This window comes from Cyrtonyx montezumae, unplaced genomic scaffold, assembly GCF_038088225.1.
Source record: "Cyrtonyx montezumae isolate F1298 unplaced genomic scaffold, pur_monq_1.0 scaffold_25, whole genome shotgun sequence".
NCBI lineage: Eukaryota > Metazoa > Chordata > Aves > Galliformes > Odontophoridae > Cyrtonyx > Cyrtonyx montezumae.
Genome location: NW_027071992.1, coordinates 13,334,366 through 13,353,828, shown reverse-complemented (window position 1 = coordinate 13,353,828; position 19,463 = coordinate 13,334,366). Strand labels below are relative to the sequence as shown.

Below are 19,463 nucleotides of genomic sequence, written 5' to 3'. Positions count from 1 at the left end.
GGAACAATACGAAGTTCAGCAGAGACAATGTTCTGAGACAGAACAATGCTGGACATAGGCACAGCTGGAAGACAAATGGCTGGAGAGCAGCTGAGCAGGAAGGGACCTGGGAGAGGAGATTGCTGGGGACAGCAGATCATCACAAGCCAGCAGTATGGCCAGGTGGCCAAGTGGGCAAACCGCCTTGTGGGGGACACTGAGCACAGCACAGTCAGTGGTCAGAAGAGGTGATTTTCTGCTATATTTAGTTTTGCAGTGGGCTCTCCTTGAGTGTTTTGTGTAGTTCTGGGCTCTGCAATGCAAAAAGGATGTTAAGGTCCTTGAAAAGGTTCTGACAGGGCCAGAAGGCATGTCCTTAGAGGAGTTGCTGTCCAGGAGAAGAGGAGGCTGAGAGGCAACCTCACTGCACTCTGCAGCTCCCTGGGTTGAGGCACAGGGGAAGGTGCCAGGGTTTGCTCCCTGGGAGTTGATGTTGGAATGCACAGGAGCGGCACAAAGCTGTGCTGGGAGAAGTTCAAACAGGACATTAAGAAAGATGTTTCTACTGTGAAGGAGTGCATACACTCTTAGCAGCTTTCCTAGAGAAGCAATTGATGCCTACAATTTGTCAGTGCTTAAGAGGTGTTTGGATAATGCCCTCAGTAATATGCTTTGGCTTTTAGTTAGCCTTGAAACAGTCAAGTTGTTGAACCTGGTAACCTCTGTAGATCTCTTCCAACTGAACTACTCTGTTCTGTTCCCTATTCCTCTCACCTTGGCTTTTTTTGGCACTGGCAACACTGCTCTCATTTCTAAACTTTTTAAGCCTTTCAGCAGCTTCACTGTTTCTTTCATGTTGTCAATCTTTGTACCCTGAAACACCAGAAATAAAAGTAGCATTTCAAAACTTCAGACTTTCTGTCAGCACCTAGGGGTACGCTGAAGTTGGCCACTGGCAGAATCTCTGCAATTTGCTGATGCTGGTTTTTGAGGGCCTTTAAAGAAGGATACTCTACAGGAAACAAATTCAAATAGTGAGTACTTTTATTTACAGCTAAGGGCACATGGGAGAAGAATCTTTATGTTTCAGAGTTGAGGAGGGAGTTTGTGGTAATGCAGTAACAGAGTTTGACAAAGAAAACTGTGCACGAAAATGGAACTGCTGGAACGCAACCTGAGAATGTAAAATATAAAGGTTCTGGGGATCTCTAAAATCTCTCTGAAGAGCAGGTGGGTGGATATTTTTGTTGAGCTTGAAGGCAAAAAATCAGGAGTCTGTAGCTTGCCAGCTCCTTTACTATATGATGAAATTGCTTCTTTCCTAATAAGAAAATAGCTATTCAGCAGACTTGCCTCTTTTAATGTCTTATATCTTGAGGTGTGTGTGACTGAAACAAGACTCTATACTCCGAGGCAAAGCTGGGAAGTTTATATGAAAACAGTGCTGGTTTTTTGAAAGCTTTTGCAGAATATATACTAATATAGAAGATCCATATGCATTTTTTTTTGCCAGGGTTTTTGTGTGTACTAGGGGAAACTGATCAAGCCATGTTTAAATAGATAGGAGAACACTGTCTGTGTGTGTTGCAGTATGTTTTAGTGTCTGCTACTAAGAGGGAAACACTTGGGCAGCTCATACTAAATCTATACCTGCTTATGTCAACTTTCTTAAAATCCTAACCTACTTGTACTTGAAAAGATAGTAGCAGCTAATTACTCAAACATCTTTTAAATCTCACAGTATTTTCTTTTCTGAGTTTTTAATGATACCAACTCTAGCTTGAAAACAAAATGTAATTATTATAATTGTTTTATCTGTTGTGATTTTTGCACTTTTGTGGCTATGTGCATGTCTGACAGGAGAATGATACACACTGCCTGAACTTAATTAAAAGCCACATTTATTGCATTTGATCTTGATTGAAGGTGAAATGGATGCGCTGTAAAGCTATGGGTTTTATTTGCTTAAAACAAAATAACGAACAAACTACTAACTACTGATGGTAGATGTCTCATTTGCCTTTAAGACAGTCACTGATTTGCTCAACATCTGAACAGACTTGTTGTGGTATCCATTGGTACTTTGTGTCTGTAGTACAGAAATATCTATAGTAACTGAAATGTATCTTCTGCATTTTATATTTCTCTCTCAATTTTGATTTGGTTTTCATCCTAAAACTGGTTTCACTGTGCCCTCTCCATTTGGGATTGCCAATGGAAAGAAGTCTTGCTCCCATATCTTTATTCTGGCTTAGGAGTGAATCAGAAGTCAGTTCTCTGACACATTTCAAAGCTGGAGGACAGTGCAGCTTAAGAGACTAAGAGCAGCTGTGGAAAAGGAGTAACTTGAGTTGGTACTTCTGGTGCAGTCTGCCTCTGCTGTTTTCATGCTTAGGTAGGAAGCATGAAAATGAACACTGTTAAAAGGCAAGATGGCTTTTGTTCCCAAGTCAAAGAAAATTTTCAATTGTTAGTCAGGGAGTGATAAAGACTTGGCAGCTTTTACAGGCAGATATTCAGTATTTAATTTTAGTTTTTAGGTTTAAGGTGAAATTCTACATAGAATCATAGAATTGCTCAGGTTGGAAATGACCTTCAAGATCATCAAGTCCAACCCCAACCAAACTGTACTACCCTAACTCTATCAACCTACTGCTAAATCATGTCCCTGAGCACCACATGCAAATGGATTTTAAACACATTCAGGAGTGGTGACTCATAACTACCTCCCTGGGGAGCCTATTCCAGAGCTTAATAACCTGTTCTGTAAAGAATTTTTTCCTTACATCCAAGCTAAACTTTCCCTGGTGCAACTTGAGGCCATTTCCCCGTGTCCTGTCACCTGTCGCTAGTGGGAAGAGACCAACCCCACTCTTGCTGCCATTACCTTTCAGGTATTTGAAGAGAGCAATAAGGCCTCCCCTCAGCCTCCTCTTCCCCAGACTCACAGCCCCAGTTCCTTCAGTTGCTCCTCATAGGGCTTATTCTCCAGGCCTTTCACAAGCCTTGTTGCCCTTCTTTGGGCCTGCTCCAGCACCTCAATGTCCTTTCTGTACTGAGGTGCCCAAAACTGAACACAGTACTCAAGGTGGGATTTCACCAGTGCCAAGTACGTGGGCAGGATTACTTCCCTAGTCCTGCTCATCACACCATTCTTGATACAGTCCAGGATGCCATTGGCCTTCCTGGCCACTTGGCACACTGCTGGCTCATACTCAGAGGACTGTCCATCAGTACACCAAGGTCCCCTTCTGTCAGGCAGCTTTCGAGCCACTCCTCCCCAAGCCTGTAGGTTTGCCTGGGGTTGTTGTGACCACAGTGCAGCACCTGACACTTGTCTCTATTGAAACCCATACATTTTACCTTGGCTCATTGATCCAGCCTGTCCATCCCTCTGTAGTGACTCTCTACCCTCAGGCAGATGAACACTCCCTCCCAGCTTAGTGTCATCTGCAAACTTACTGAGGGTGCACTCCATCCCCTCATCAAGATCACTGATAAACCTGTTGCATTTAGTTCCACTGACCACAACTTCTTGGGCCCAGCCATCCAGCCAGTGTTTCACCCAGCAGAGCACATGCCCATCCAACCCATGGGCAGCCAGCTTCTCCACGAGGATGTTGTGGGGGACAGTGTCAAAGGCTTAACTAAAGTTCAGGTATACCACATTGACAGCCTTACCTTCATCCACTAAACAGGTCACCTTGTCATAGAACAAAATCAGGTTTACCTACCATTCACAAACCCATGTTGACTGGGCCTGATCCCCTGGCTGACCTTTAATTGATCCATGATGGCTCTTGAGATTATCTGTTCCATAACCTTCCCTGGCAGCAAGGTGAGACTGATAGGTCCGTAGCTACTGGGATCGTCTTTATGGCCCCTTCTGAAGATGGCCACCTTGAGTCCACCAGGACATTCCTGGTTAGCCAGGACTGTTGAAAGATGATGGAGGGAGGCTTGGCAACCACATCTGACAATTCCCCTAGCACTCGAGGATGCAATCCATGGACTTCTGAGTGTCCAGTTTTTGGAGCAGGAACAAAACCATCTCAACATGGATTATGCAGGGCCTATTCTGTTCTCTGTCCCTATCTTCCTGTTTGTGTTTGCCCTGGGAGCAACTAGTCTTACTATTGAAGGCTGAGGCAAAGAAGGCATTAAATACCTCAGCTATATCCTAATGCTTGGTCACTATGTTCCCCTCTGTATCCAGCAAGGGATGGAGATTCTCCCTAGCCTTCCTCTTACCGTTTATGTATTTATAGAAATACTTATTGTTGTCTTTCACCTTAGTGGACAAGTTCAGTTCTAGATGGGCTTTCGCCCTTCTAATTTTCACCCTGCACAGCTTCTGTATGTATTTGTAATCCTCATAAGTTGCTTGTTGCCTCTTCCAAAGGCCATAAACTCTCCTTTTGTTCCTGAGTTCCAGCCAGAGGTCTCTGTTCAGCCAGACCAGTCGGTTCTTCCCCATCGATTTGTCTTCCACGACTTGGAGATAACAGCTGCTGCACCTTTAGAATACCATCCTTAAAGTATTCCCAGCCTTCCTGGGCTCCCATGCCCTCCGGAACAACTTCCCAAGGGCCTCTCTCAACTATGGTCTGAAAGAGACAAAAGGCTGCCTTCCAGAAGCCCAAGGTGGCAATTCTACTGACTCCCCTCAGTACTTCAACAAGGATTGAAAAATCCTTGATCACATCATTTCAACATCACATTGCCCCAGATGGCCTCAAACCTTTATATTCCCCACAAGACCTTCTCTGTTAACAAACAGCAGGTCCAGGATTTTGCTTCCCTTTGTTGGCTACTTCACCAGCTGTGTTAGGAATTTGTTTCCCCACACATTCTAGGAACCTCCAGGACTGTTCCCTTTCTGCTATATGTTACAATTCAGCAGGAATTACATCACCTTAAACTTTACTTTCACGCTGCTGTCGCTTAATTTCTTCCAACAGCATATGTGCCCATGTGACTGTGATGAAACAGTAGAAAGCAGTTTTGTTTTTCCTTCTTTCCTAGCCACGTGGGCATCTGCCTACCTGTGTAGATGCGAGGAAGAAGCAGAACTAGGCAGCTGGATCAATAGATGCTGGCCATGGAAGCATAATCCTTGCTGGAACAAAGAGTTACTGCTTTGCTGAGTGCCCTGCATGGTTGACAGAGGAAGGCACAAAAGGTGCCTGTTTGGGGACCATTCTGGGCCATTCCCATTCTTTAAATCTGAGAGTAATGATTTTTATTTGAATTAGGTTCATGATGTGTTGATTATTTGTTTGTTTGGTTTTTGTTAGGTTTGAAAGGATTAACTTCATCACTGTATTTTTGGTTTGATAAAATTCCATTCACAAAAAAGTTAACTTTCTTCACTAAGTACTGGTCATTGTATTACATGCCAGAGGAGACCATACTTGGTATTCCTCAGTAACTACAGACACATCATTAGTGCACAGAATATGCTGCTCTCACTGTACTCACAGCTCTTTCTCACCCAGGTCAGGTCTCTGCCTCCTTCTATTACTTCTGCCATTTGGCCTATGGTGGAAAGCAATAAAAATACAGATAACATCTATTACATTTATTTGTACTGTTTTTGTTGAAGGAATAAATCAAGGCTTTGAGGAATAATTCTGGCTGTGAAAATGACAGGCATTTTAAGCAATGTGCTGCCTCCAAAATGTGTAGAAGTTCAAATCAATACACAAAATGAGACAGACTACCAATGAGTCTCTTCCTGAGATAGCTGGCAAATCACTTGCCCGTTTCATCTGGTAGCAGCAAGGGTTGTACATTTGCTATTTCTGTATTTTTTTAGTTGGCATTGCAAAGACTCTGAGCAGCTCTGTGTCTTTATTTTATCAGCCTCATTTGTTTGTATGAAGGTATTGGTCTGTTGGGAAACTGTAAATCATCAAACTGTTGGCAGACAAGTCAGATTTCTTGAAAGTCAATAAAGATTTGATGTATGATATAGAAAATGAAGAAGAATGAACTGCTTTGGGGAGGGATGTTTGTACTCAAAATAAACCTTGACAATGAGTAAGTTTGAGTTCATAGTGTATTTCAAACATTCTTGCACTTAAAATATTTTCAGAGCACTCAGATTAAAAGAGTAGAGAACAATAGCACTGTATGCTTGCATACGTGTTTTACTTTGTCATAATTTTGTATTTGCTGTTTTCTGTTCACTTGGCATTTATAATTCAACCATGTTCTTTGTTTTCTTTGGATTTTGATGAATACTGCGTTAGACTGCTCTCAAGCCCTGGAGAAATTCTGTGAACAGAGAACGCTGGTTCTATTCCAGAGCAGCTCTGGAGCATGATGCTGCCACGCAGAACTGTAACACCCAATAGGATGTATTTTTTCTGCTCTTCTAATTTTGCTTTTCTTTAAACAAATAAGAATTTTCTTGTGCTAGAAGGTTACAGTCTTAACTTGAGGCTTTATTTTTTTGTATTTTATCATGTTCTACTATACTTATGCAGCATTTTCTCTAGTTATGTGGACCACCCAGCTTTTTTAAGCCAGCTGTCAAAATAACATTCAGTGAGAGGGTTGTGCTCAGTTTCGCAGGATGTAGCTGAGTAGATGGTTAAGCAGAGAATCTGGATTCAGCAGACCATGTCTTGGTACTAACAATGTCTCAACAAGTTCAATCAGCTTGATTTTTACAAGTCTGACCTCTACATTTTTATTAATTCTGCTATTTTACCCATTATTTGTAAATAAATGGTCTATATGAGCTGATCAGTAAAAAATACAGCACTGTTCTGTTTGAGTTACTTTCTGGCAATTAAATAATTTCTGGAAATGCTCGTTCTTGACCTCTTAGCCATATCTGAACACTTGTGCTCTGTCAGTCACCAACTGAAGAAGGCTCCATTCCCTGCTGGCTTGACTTCATGACTGAAACACACTAAAAATCCTTAGCACTGAATGTGGGACTGGCTTATTTAGGACAGTTGTTTCAGTGACATATATATGTAAGAAATCTGCTGTTTTCAACTAGTTTCAGGATGTCATGCAGCTGTCCACTCTACTCAGTCACCAAGCATTCATAAAAAACACTTCTCTATCAGTGCATTTGAGTAAGTTGTTTGAGTATCAGGAAAAATTACACCTGGCAGGACTTGGAGGTGATAGTCTTGCAGCTACTTGACTCCAAATCTTATGTAATGTTGCTTTGTGTTCCCTCTTACTGTCAAACCTATTTACTCCAACTAAGCTTTATATTCCTCCTGAAGAATATATTTTTCATTTCATATTCAGGACTGAGTAGCTATGGGAGCTGTATATTCCCAGTGGGAAAAAAGCAGCATCAATCAGATGATCTTAGTCAGATGAGGTGAGGTGAGTCTAAATTCTGACTGTCTTCATTTGTGGATCCAGTGAGAAAACCACTGAGAAGGGTAGATGCTACTCTGCTGTGTTGAATGTTCAGGAGATAATAGAAGTCTATCTTGCCTTACAGAAATGGTAGAAATGTTTTATAGTAATAGAGGAAATCTATCTCAAGTCAGTTCAGTGATGGAATGGGAGTTAGGCCGAGTGAGAATGTAACCCTCAGTGTGGCCCTTGCTCCAAATGAAGACTTACATGCTTGTTTTTGTATGCCTATCATTGCACAACAAGGAAGTGGGAGGAAAGTGTTTTGCTTACATCCAAAGGGAAGTTTATTCATGAAGAAAACAAGTTAAGTGCACCAGTGCTCTGTGCTTCTACATGTTGTTTGGAAACCTGCAGCTTTACCTCAGGTGTTTTAGGAAAGCATATGTAGCTTGTAAAGAGTTACTCTGTACTGAAATAAATGTCTCCAGGAATACGTTGACTTACACATGACTGTAATAGGGTCAGCCCAGTCCGGAGTAATTCTCTTGTCTTTCAGAAGCAGGACCAATTTCCAGTAAGCCAGTTTGGTTCACCAAAGAGGCAGCTAACTAAACCAGCCTCATACCTCAGTCGCTTATAGATCTTTAAGATAAAAAGAAAAAAAAAAAGACTTTTTAGAGTTATAGAGTATTTTGAGACTTGTTAGCAGTAAAGAAGGAGTACACAAAAAGCATTTGGGAGGGAGTTGTAGCAGTCCAAATGCTGTTAGGCTTAGGTAACTGTAAATGAATATGAGGCAAACCTCATTGTACTCTCTTTCTCTGGGGCTCTCCAGATAACTTCTGTGCTTTTGTTGGATACTTCACATGTTCCCTTTCTGCTTACAGATGGTTTTTCTTCAATCTTAGCAATTTGGGACAAGCAATACTTTTTTATTTGATTTTTTCTTAACTTGTAAAATTTCTGATAGCATGAAACTCAGTATCTGCGTGTGTAAATGACTTGTTGAGAACTGCCTTGGGAATTATTTGTGTCTGTGGGATTGATGTGTTCATAAGCACATAGCCTGAAAGGGGTTAAGTTTTTCTTTCCTTTTTCTTTTTTTTATGCTTTCTTTGCAGTCTGATTTTATCTGAATCAGACTTCTTTTGCTCTTGCATACTCTTGTTGCATTTGGCACTACTCTCCACAGTCTTTCTGTAAAATCTTAACATCCTAAATTTAGACAAGTTATAGTTATTCAAGTATTTATTATTCTATGAATATTGTCAAATGCAAATGAGCCAAGTGCACGCTTAATAGTCTTCCTGATATTCAATTGATTTCAATTGTCTTGCATGTCTACATTAATGTAGCTGAGTCTGTTTCAGTATTTGGTGGATATTACGTGCTGGCCAAATTAGAGGTGTTGGAATTTATCAGATTTCTTTTGCTTCCCTCTTCCAGCTATTTTCCTAAAGCCTGAGAAACTTCTACAGAAGAATGTTTGCACAACTTTGCATTGATCACCAAGATCAGAAAGCTCTGATTTTTTTTTAATGCCCAGGGAACAGCCAGCCGCAGTACTTTTTTGTGCTTTTCAAAGTATTTAGTTATGCATCTGTTCAGTTTGTTCATGGCACTAGTAAGCGTGTGGATGAGCATACAAAATATTTTTACATTTGTAGAGAACAGTTTGAAGCTGTAAGCACTGCCTGCCTAGCATTTGTAGGCAGCAGCAGGCAGCATGGAAGGACTCCATGGAGGAAGGGAGGTAGTTGCTGTGCTTGGTGGAGGACTCCATTCGCAGAGCTCTCCTGTTACGATTAATTTCTCAGCTCTTTGCCAGATCTTGTCAGTCGGTCTTTTTCCTCTGCTGGCTTTTCAGGAAGGATGCAAAGTCTACAGTTTATTGTAACTGTTACTGTTCACATACTCTGTGCCAGAAATACCCATTTCATTCTTGTTTGTTATTCCTAGTTGTTCTGCTTAGCAGGCTGAACTTTCAATATTAGTCTGAAATATAAACTCCTAAACACTGTGGAAATATCTGCATGATTAGTTAGATTCCTTTTAGATTCTGGAGGAAAAAGGTTTTAACATAGAATGCATGGTGTTAAAAATGAACTTCTCTTTTATAAGATGTAAGAAAACATCCCAAGATTGCAAGCTTTTTCAATTTGGGGCACGTTAGGAAGCATTTTCACAGCTTTTCTTAAGCTATTCAATAGTAATTGTTAGAGGCGTTTTGTCTCTAGTTTCTTTTTTCTTTTTTTTAATATTATTCTCGATGTATATTGAGCTGATAATAGCAGGACTGTGGGAAAGCAGTATGTCTGCCTGTGCTTGACTCACATATGTTGGCATGACATGTTTCAGAAGGATATAAACTCCTCCATTTTCATAAGTTGTTTCTTTGTATTTGCTTCTCAACTTCATTAAGCCAGAAGCATGTGTGTAAGATTGCTTCTGTACATCTGGAGGTGCTCACAGTGTCGAAGGTGAGCAGTCAGTATAAAAAGCCTTGAATTCAGTCTTTGGTTTGTTCTATAATTATATCTTTAGTAATTGATGCTCTTAAATGCTTCCTGTCATGGTGTGGTTTGTAACCTCTGCAAACTTAGGTTGTTTGTAAAAGCAAAACCAAAAACTGAAAAATACAACCTTAGTATAGTTTCACAAATACTCAGTAGCTTTGGTATCTCCAGGTTGCATTCAAATGCACTGTCTCAGGGTTGTTGTTTCACCTCTGCAGTGAAGGAAGATTTAATTCAGAAGCTGAACTTGATTTAGTTTAATTTAGAAACAGAATCAGCTCTTAGAGGATTTAAATATTGTCTTCTGAAAAAGGAAAACTAAGATTGCCCTGAATGACTAAAGCAAAGCCAGTTTTTGTGAATGTTTTATTTAGTGATTTCCCGAGCCCATACATTCTATGGGGATGTACTGCATCACAAAGGATATTGGTTTTGAAACTCTGTGGATAGGTGCACACGAGGTATATGACGTGGGTTAATGAAACAGCCTATATAAATATATGAATACAAAGGCTTTTTAATGGGCCTTCTCACTTCCAGAGCTATTATCTGCTTGGGAGGTAGTGGAGGATTGCCAAAAGGCCTAAGGACAGGAATGGGAAAACTTGCCAGTACTTGGTTTGTGAATGAAAGATAAAGAAGGTCTCAGAAACGGAAAAGTGTCATATAAATACTCTCTTCCAGTTTTCACCTGGCAGCCACAAAAGGACATGCAGAATGCCTGAGGATTATGGTGACACATGGTGCAGATGTGACAGCCCAGGATGGTGCAGGTACGCCTCTGTGAACCTATACACACAGTGTAAAAACATGCTTCATTTGCCTGTAAGTCTTGATGTGTAAATTTGACAGTGCTGCTCTCCCCAGTTCACACCTCATGTTGTAACCTCTGCAGTTTGGACTTACTTGCTTTACTGCATATAGAACTCAGATTTTAAGCCCATATACTGCAAGTGTCAGCATTTACAGTTGACTCCAGTAATTGCAAACTATTTAATCATATTTATTAATTATTGCTGTTGATATTATTATAATTCCCCTTCTCCCTTCCCTGCCTGCCTCCACCCCTTTCCCCTCCCAACTTTTTGGTCATTTCATTTAAAGCTTTGCATAGATTAAATCAGGATCTTGTGTGTTGCTTTTATGTGTATCCAAGCTATTAACCCCGTTTAACTGTACTGAAGTTGCAGTTTCCTCAGGAGTATGACATAGTCAAAATTGCTGATACAGGACATACTGAGCTGAGAACCATAAAGTGTGCTGCTTCAGCCCTCGAAAGTCCTGTGCCTCAATTAGTGTTTCAGTAGGAGAATGATGGGAGCTGAGTTTGAAATTGGCAAACTCTTAGTATATTTCAGGTGACCTGTAATTGGAATCTGTGCCCAGCGTTTTCTCTGTCTAGCAGAGTCACCTAAATGAGGTGTCAGTATTCTGTCTCCCTTGTAATGATCTGCAAATGTTGGGTTCACTAGGTCTGCTTTAGTCAGTGCTTGCAGCCTCAGTGAATTTGTCAAAAACAGAAATGCTATGCCTCTGTGAGAAAGCATCTGTGATACTGAAAGAAGCATTCAGATTAAGTGTAATGATAAGATAATACACACGCCTGACATGGACTATTATTCAGAATTCATACTTCATTTGCCTCAAGATTTATTAGTCACTTGGATAATAATAGGTTACCTGCTCACTCCTGAGAGTGTCAACACCGCATTTGTTAGGTAATGCCTTTTCTGTTAAAGTCTCCTTATTTACTGTGAGGTTCAGTCATAAGTGGCTCTCCTGTCTGTATTGATTACTAAAACTTAACTCGTTCTTTCTTCCCTGTACAGCTAATTTAGTCTTCTGCTGTCTTTGGCCTTTTAAATTTTTCAGGCGTTGTGTAAGAAGAAATTAGAGGACAGACAGCAAAATCTTTCGCTATAAATTGGTTGTAAATCTCTATATTGCATAGCTAAGTATGAGCTCATAGATACTAAGTAAATTAATAGCAAGAGGAGCTTTCAAAATGCAAAATGAAGTAGTCATATGTCCTGAGTCATTATGTATGTGCATTCTACACACGTAGATACAGATTTGTTGTAGTGGTAGCTGGTAAATTTGGATGTTTTAGCTCTCCAAGATGGGTTCCTTCTTAATTTGAGGGAAAAAAAGTAATGTAGACACATCGGCAGACAACTCTCTGCAAGGGAGACAGGGTCTGTCACACTGTCTGTGTCATTCCTATATCTGAAGGTAGACGTTGAGATTATTCTGTTCCCTGCCTGCACGATAGTCTGTTGTAACTATATTCTGCTTGATGCAGGATTTTCATGTCTTGATGGACAATTAGAAGTCATGCTTTCGGTATGGAAGAGTTTATTCCAGTGCCTTTGATTGATTAAATACTAGCTTTGCTTTGCTTTTATCCAGGGCACAGTGCTTTACATCTTGCAGTGAAGAACAGCCACATTGACTGCATTAAGAGGTTACTTCAGGTGAAGTAAAAAATAAATTTTCTTTGATTTTTTTTCTTTATTTCTTCACCAGATATTGATGCATTTCTGCTAATCGTGGAATCATAACAGCTTAGGAAGGAAGGGACCTCAAAGATCATCTAGTTCCAACTCACCGCCATGGGCGGGGTTGCCAAACACTAGATCAAGCACTAGATCAGGTTGTCCAGGACACCATCCGACCCAACCTGGCCTTGAATACCTCCAGGGGCAGTGCATCGACAACATCTTTGTCTTTTTATGTTGTCGTTACCTTTAGATAAGTGCAAAAATATAAAGTTTGTGTCTCCAGTTTATGAGGCCTGTGTTGTCTGCTTGCCTACCATCAGGGGGCGCATTCACAATCGGCATCAAAATCCTGTTGTCTTTTTTCCCCGCGATTGAAAGATGTTCTCAAGACATTTCAGGTGCCGTGTGGGTCAATGATATAAAACAATGTAGTATGTTCTTTGAATGGTTCACAATTTCGGTTTTACCTGTGCAGTGGATCCAACATAGACTGGATCTGAACAGGTTGCAGCTTGTCGTTTCCCAGCTTTAGTCTATGTGGCTGGGTGAGCTAGAAATAGAAGATATCTAAGAGATACACAGAAAAAGAACTCTTCATTTGTAGTGGGACTTTGGTATTGATATACTGGTCTGTTTTCTGTCTGTGCAGTATAAAATAATCCATTGTTGGCCATGGAAACATTTGTTGAGTTGTGTCAAAGGGAAAGAAACCAAGGTAGTTAGAATACTAAAATATGTAAATACTCAAATCCACAGTGAAGTGAGTCAGAGGGCAGTGAAAGGTAAGAAAGGGAGTAGAAAAAAATGGGGGAGAAACAGACAAGAAAAGTGTGAGGCTGAAGTTGTGTGTCAGCAAACAAGAAGGGATGTCCATCTCAACTTCATTTCAGAAAGACATAGGGTCATAGGGGTGATTAGAGCAATGGATCAGATTTTTAGGAATGTAGACTTATCAGTAAAACTGTGACAAAGAGTTTGGATGAAATAATGAGCCTACAAAATGACTACCTGAGTGTAGCAGTGCAGAAAGAAATTGGATCCCATATCTCAACCTCAGAATTATTTTCCTCTGTTTACTTCAGGGCTCTCCAATTCAGTTGTGACTGATCTCCCTCGCTGTCTCTTATATTGGGTCCAATTTCACTGATTTTCCTGCTCATTGTATTTACTGACATCACTACTCCTGTCCAGCTGTTCTTGCACACGTGGAAGAGGTTATCATTAAGCAAGGAGACTTTTTGCTAAAAATCTACTAATTGTAGAGTAAACCCATTTAGAACATAAACAGTGACATCAAGCTGTCATTAATTGTATCACATGCAGCAGCATGCAATCAGTGCAGCAGATGAGTGTATTTAGTGTAATCCCAAATATTTGCTGCCTATTTACCTGACAACTACAACTAAGGATTGCTTTTGTTGACGTTCCACAGGAGCAACTTGGGACTAATTACCTTAGAATAGGTTGCTTTAGTTCTTAGTGCAGTGTAAAACATGAAGCTTTTCTGAAGCATGGAAGTCAGATTCTCAGCTTGTTGGTTTTTGGAAATTTATTGTTCCAAAACTATAATTATGTTTTTAGGTACAACTCCATCACCATGTTTACTGTGACGTCAGTATAAGCTGTTAGCAAGAAAGGATAGTTGAGATTGGTAGAGAGTAAAGCTGTGTCTTTCATCAGCATTCATGTTCATTTCTATTGCACAGACAGCTTTCTGTAGTAGCTCATAAAACTATTCTCAGACTTGTTCAGCTGTCTGTTCTCCACATCGTGTTTGTTGTTTGTTTTTGTTTTTTGATGTATCTCTAATTGTTTATTTTTTCCCTTCTGAACTGTACAGTATAAATGTTCTGTATACAGCACTGACAACTGTGGGAAAACAGCTTTACATTATGCAGGTAACTTCTTTGTTGAAAGCATGCACCATCTATTTTGTTACGCTTTATATTCTCAACTCTTGAGTTGATAGAGCTTTTTTACTGATTGGAACAATAGAGGACAGAATGGTGAACTACATTAAAATGAACGTTATATCTGCCCTGTCATTCCCTTTTCTCTCTTTTTTTCTTTTAATTTTTGCTGTCTTTCTTTTACTAATCATTTGATTTTATTTCCAGCTTAAAATCACACTTTTTGAAACACCTGCATTTTTAATCTGGCAATGAAAATTTACTTACTTTTGTAAAATTAACATATTATTGACTAATTGAAGATTTGAGTAGCTTAGTGTTGCATATCCATTCTCTTAGATGATAAATTCTGGATATTTTTAGATAAGTACTCTGTATTGTGAATTTCAGTGAATTGCAGTCAGCAAATACATTCTTGCAAGTGCAGAGCCATTGAAAGACTTAAAAAGTAAGACTAGGTTGATTCTGATTTCAGTGTTTTAAGTTTATATGTTCTCGTGTTAACTTGGACTACAATTGTTGGCTTTGTTTCTGCGTACAGGTTGCTCTTCATCCTGTTTGTCTTTCTTTCCCTCTTTCTTAAAAATAGAGAGAGAGTTTAATTTGTTTTCCTTGAACCCCACTATAGTCCTACAGTATTACATGTGTAAGTTTGAACACATTAAAAAAAAAAAAGAAGTTTAATGGATTTTCATGCATTTTACTTCTTTTAGCAACATGTGGTTGTCTTCAGGCAGTTCAACTTCTCTGTGAACACAAATGTCCAGTTAACATCAAAGATTTGGTACGTACCTATTCTCTTTGTGCCTTTCTCAAAGCTTTTACCACCCTCCACTTCAATCAAGCTCAAGTACTGCATTTGAAACTACTACTGCTCTTCTATTTCATTTTGGATTTCTCTGACAATGTTCCTTTTGCAGCTTTCCATGGCGTAGCACTTCACTAACACACCACTGGAAAGGTTTGCTGCTAGTTAAATTGCAAGGTTTTTAGATATAGCTAGAATTAATTTGTACATGATTAAAAGTTGACTCCATTGACCGCAGTAGGCTTTGAGAAAGACCATTATGCGGGCCCTTCAGATACTTTGAAATGATTAGAAAAAAATCCAGAGTATGATAAACCTGGGGGAAAAATATACTTGGTGTAGTGTAAAGGCTATGGGACAATACAGTGACTAGCACAAAACTCATACAAACAATCAGATCTGTCTTTGGGAATGGTGTAGTTGCCTGTCAGAAAACTCTCTGATAAAGGGATCTGATAGAAATCAGGAAAAAAAGGGAGGGAGGAGAAGAGCATTAAAATGTGTTTGTTTGTTTGTTTGTTTTTTAATTTATATATTTTTTAATAGTTTAGTTTACTGACTCATTCAGGGAAGTTTTGGATCTTTTCTCATCTGGTCTTTTTGGTATATTAAAACAAACAAACAAACAACCATCGCAAAGATTAGACCTAAAATTTCAGCATTTACATTTTGTAAGACCAAAAGGTTTTCTAGTCATTGGAAGAGAAGGCTGTGGGAGAATCTTTTATGACTTCAACTACATCATGAGTAATCATAAAGAAGATAGAGCCAAATAGACCTCAGAGATGATGACAAGCAGTGATCACAATTTGGGCAGTGGAGCTAGTTAGGAAATTCCAATTATGTGTTAAGAAAATAATTCTTACCACCAGGCGGTGAAACACAGGGAACAGGACTGAGAGACATCATGCTTCTCTGTCCTTGGACATGCTTAAAACCTGATTGGACAAGTCTCTGAGCACTGTACCATCACGTGAAGTTTGCCTTGCTTTTGACTGAAGGCAAAGAAGAAACACTAGATGCTCTCTAAAAGTGTCTTCCAACTGCAGTTACACTGTTATTCTATGAAATGGTGTGGTTTTACCTTGTACTTAGTTACAGTTATTCTTTTGTTGTGAAGATATGCATAGGTATTGCACAGTTGCAAAATCACCATGTAGCTTTAAGCAAACAGAAAAGGAAGTACAGACAGCAAAAAGCATTCCTATTCTTGATGCTTTACCAAGTGAATTCATCCCCCATGGTCAAGGAAGGGATTAAATAAACCCAGATACATTTATGATACACAAGAAAAATATACAGATAGTGCCTGGATTGTGCTGTGTAGAAGAAAAGTTCATATCTGATAAACCTGAGTAGTATTTGTAAGTTGTCAAATTATTGTTTATGGTTTCTTTAAATTCATTTCCAGGATGGCAACATACCTCTGCTGCTTGCAGTACAAAATGGCCATACAGAAGTCTGTAAATACCTTCTGGATCACGGAGCAGACATCAACACAAGGGATAAAAATGGAAGGTACTGCAGATTAACATCACCATGTTAATTCTTTCCTAAGGCTGACTGACAAATGAAACTCTATACCCAAAATACTTGAAACAATGTCCCCAGTACTGGAGAATGTGAGTACTAGACATTATTGAGGTTTATGGAATTCTGCCTAATGAGAAAAGCTAAACAGAAACTATGTAACTCCAAAATGAGGTAAACTGTAAGTTTTTTCTTGGGTTACCAGCACAGCAAATCCCATTTAAAACCATTCCTACAGGAATCTGAATGATGGCATTTACCCACGCATCACTTGGTATATGTCCCGTATTTTCAATGCTGCTCTCTCTCTTTTGGCCTGAGTTAGTTTTGGCAACTTAAATCCTGAACTATTACTTAGAAGTGACATCTGCGAAAAGTTCTCATTTTTAACATAACATAGCCACAAGAAAAAAATATAGTAAAGCTCTGTAGTGGAGGTGCTATCTTATTCATAGGTTTGAATGGCCTCACTGGTACTTTGAACCTGAGGTGTTACCTGTTCTGGGACCTCCAACTTTCCCTTGCTAGCTTTTTTACGATCAACAGACTATGTGAAAAATTTGTAGCTAGACTGGATGAAGACATTTCTGTTATAGATAAGATAGTATGTGTGAAGTACCATGTGTGGAAGCAAGAAAAAACACGTAACATGGAATATACCAATTCCCCATTTCCTAACAGCAAGGAGAGTAACTACTGCAGCATCTCCTGTTCACAGAAATGGTTATATTTTTTGATGAATAATCAGATGTTTTAATGGGAGAAGTGTTAGAATGTGGCATGATCGATTCCTTCTCCTGTCCAGACTAACTTGGTTATTTTGGTAATCTGAAACTATCCCTGTACAACTGTTGTCCAAGTTACTACTCAACACTACTTTTTAGCACACTACTGCAACAGCCATCACTTTTCCAGGGCTCATTGTTATAAAGGGTGTGTTTAATTGATCAGCGAAATGATTGTCTTAATATCTACCAAATGTTATCACTATAGTGACTTCTAGTATTTACTGGTGACCTTGGCCAGTCTATTAGGTATGTATTCATAAGAAAAAGGGAGAATTATGCTGTAACAGGAAAGCAATATTAGCACATGTGTGAAAGTGGAATTTTATGTCTGCATATTCTCTATGCATCTTATGACCCCTCCAAGTCGTTGGAAGAAAAAAAAAAAGAGATAAAAATAAAAACATTTAGGAAAACACTCCTATGTGTTATCCCCACTGTAGGATTTGGGACTATATTGCTGCCTGTGTTGGAGAGGGCATTGATTGTGCTCTAAGGAGATTTTTTTTGTTGCTGTTTTCCTTAAAAAATTGGGCAAGATTTAAGGTGAAACGCACCTCATAGTCTCAGTGAAATTAATTTGGCTTTTGGAACAATACCTCTCTATTTTGCCTAAAAGCAACATTTGAAAAAGAGAAAAATGATGGAATAAAGGCTTTTGTGTTGAAGTGGGAGCAAGACAGTGAAATCTGATAGTCTGACTTTATTCTGCAGCCAGCTTTTCTCCTAGCTTCAGGAGCTGATTTTTAGAAATGTTTGTAAACATGTGCAAAGCATAACAGATTTTTACAGAAGATCCAGCTGGGAAATATGGGAAAGGGGAAGGAAGGGTGGGAAAGTGTTTGTGTGGAGAAATAATGGTTACAGGTATATTTCAAGGCACATGATGATAAAATCTTGGTCTTCATTGCACAATACCTGTCATACTTTTCTCCTGAAAAAAAGAAATGAGCTGCTGCTTCAAAAGTTTCTCTTGACATTTTTGTATCTGTTTCTTCTGTCTAGAACTGCTTTGATGATGGCTTGTGAAGCTGGTAACCTTAACATGGTGGAAGTGCTCCTTAGGAAAGGTGCAGATGTCACTTTAGTAGATGTCTTTGGACAGAATGCCCTGCATTACTCCAAGATCTCTGAGAATACAGGAATCCAGACCCTGCTGTCATCAAAAATATCTCAGGATATGGGTACGTAAGAGATTCTGAACTGCAGTTTATCATTTTGAATTGGCTACTTGTATGTGTAGTAACATACAAATTTACTTCATGGAGTAACTTGAAAAATTTCAAAAGCTGTCTTCAAGGTGATCTAGCTGAAGCTTCCCAAAACAGGAAAATGTGACACTTGCTACATATTGTTAATATCTATCATGACATAAAATATTCAGCTGGGCAAAAAGGTGTTCTGGAGAAAGAAGAGGTAAGCTGATGAAGCAGCATGATGAGCATTGCTTAGAACTTGAAGTAGATCCTCTTTATGATTTGAAAAAGTAAGTTCAGCTCCTCAGTAAAAGAGCTCAGAAGGAACTAATGTGGACTGGGCATTATGGTTAAGCTAAAAAAGATTTCTGAAGTAGGAGGATGAGGTAAAGGACAGTGAGAGATGATAGAAGCACAATTATCACAATCCTTTGAATTTTGTATCAGATAAAACATGAATGGAATTTTGAAATACTGCTTAGATTTCAAAGAAAACCTACAAGATTTATGGTGTGGAAAGTAAAGCTGGGAGATGGTTTAGAAAAATAACATTTTCTTTGCTAACTCTTCTTCTGCTTTTTTCCGCTTCACAGATGCAAAATTACCAACAAAAGCAAAGCAGGTATGTATGCTTTTGGACATAAAAATGCTTGGGCTATAAAGGCTTGTAATTTATGAAAAAATATAAACTGACTTGACTAGTAGCAGTAGTAAATATCACCATGAGCTGTACTGATGATGACTGCTCTGTAACGTGAAAAGTTTTTGTTGATTATTTAAGAAATGTGTTTCAGGATGTTCATTTTTAGATTTAGTTTCCCTCTGTAACAGCAGCTGTCCTTCTCAGTGAGATAAGGGAGGTAAAATGCATACATTGTGCACAGGTGTACCTGGAAAATATTC

General features: G+C 39.2%; 1 protein-coding gene across 1 annotated transcript in view; it reads left to right on the top strand.

Moving 5' to 3' along the window:
* Positions 1 to 19,463, top strand: part of RAI14 (retinoic acid induced 14) — a 71,980-nt gene that overhangs the window by 42,604 nt on the left and 9,913 nt on the right. Inside the window, 7 exon segments of the mRNA XM_065739999.1 lie at positions 10,515 to 10,603; positions 12,240 to 12,304; positions 14,172 to 14,229; positions 14,955 to 15,025; positions 16,461 to 16,567; positions 18,370 to 18,548; positions 19,154 to 19,182. Of these exon segments, the coding sequence (XP_065596071.1) occupies positions 10,515 to 10,603; positions 12,240 to 12,304; positions 14,172 to 14,229; positions 14,955 to 15,025; positions 16,461 to 16,567; positions 18,370 to 18,548; positions 19,154 to 19,182 (598 nt within the window).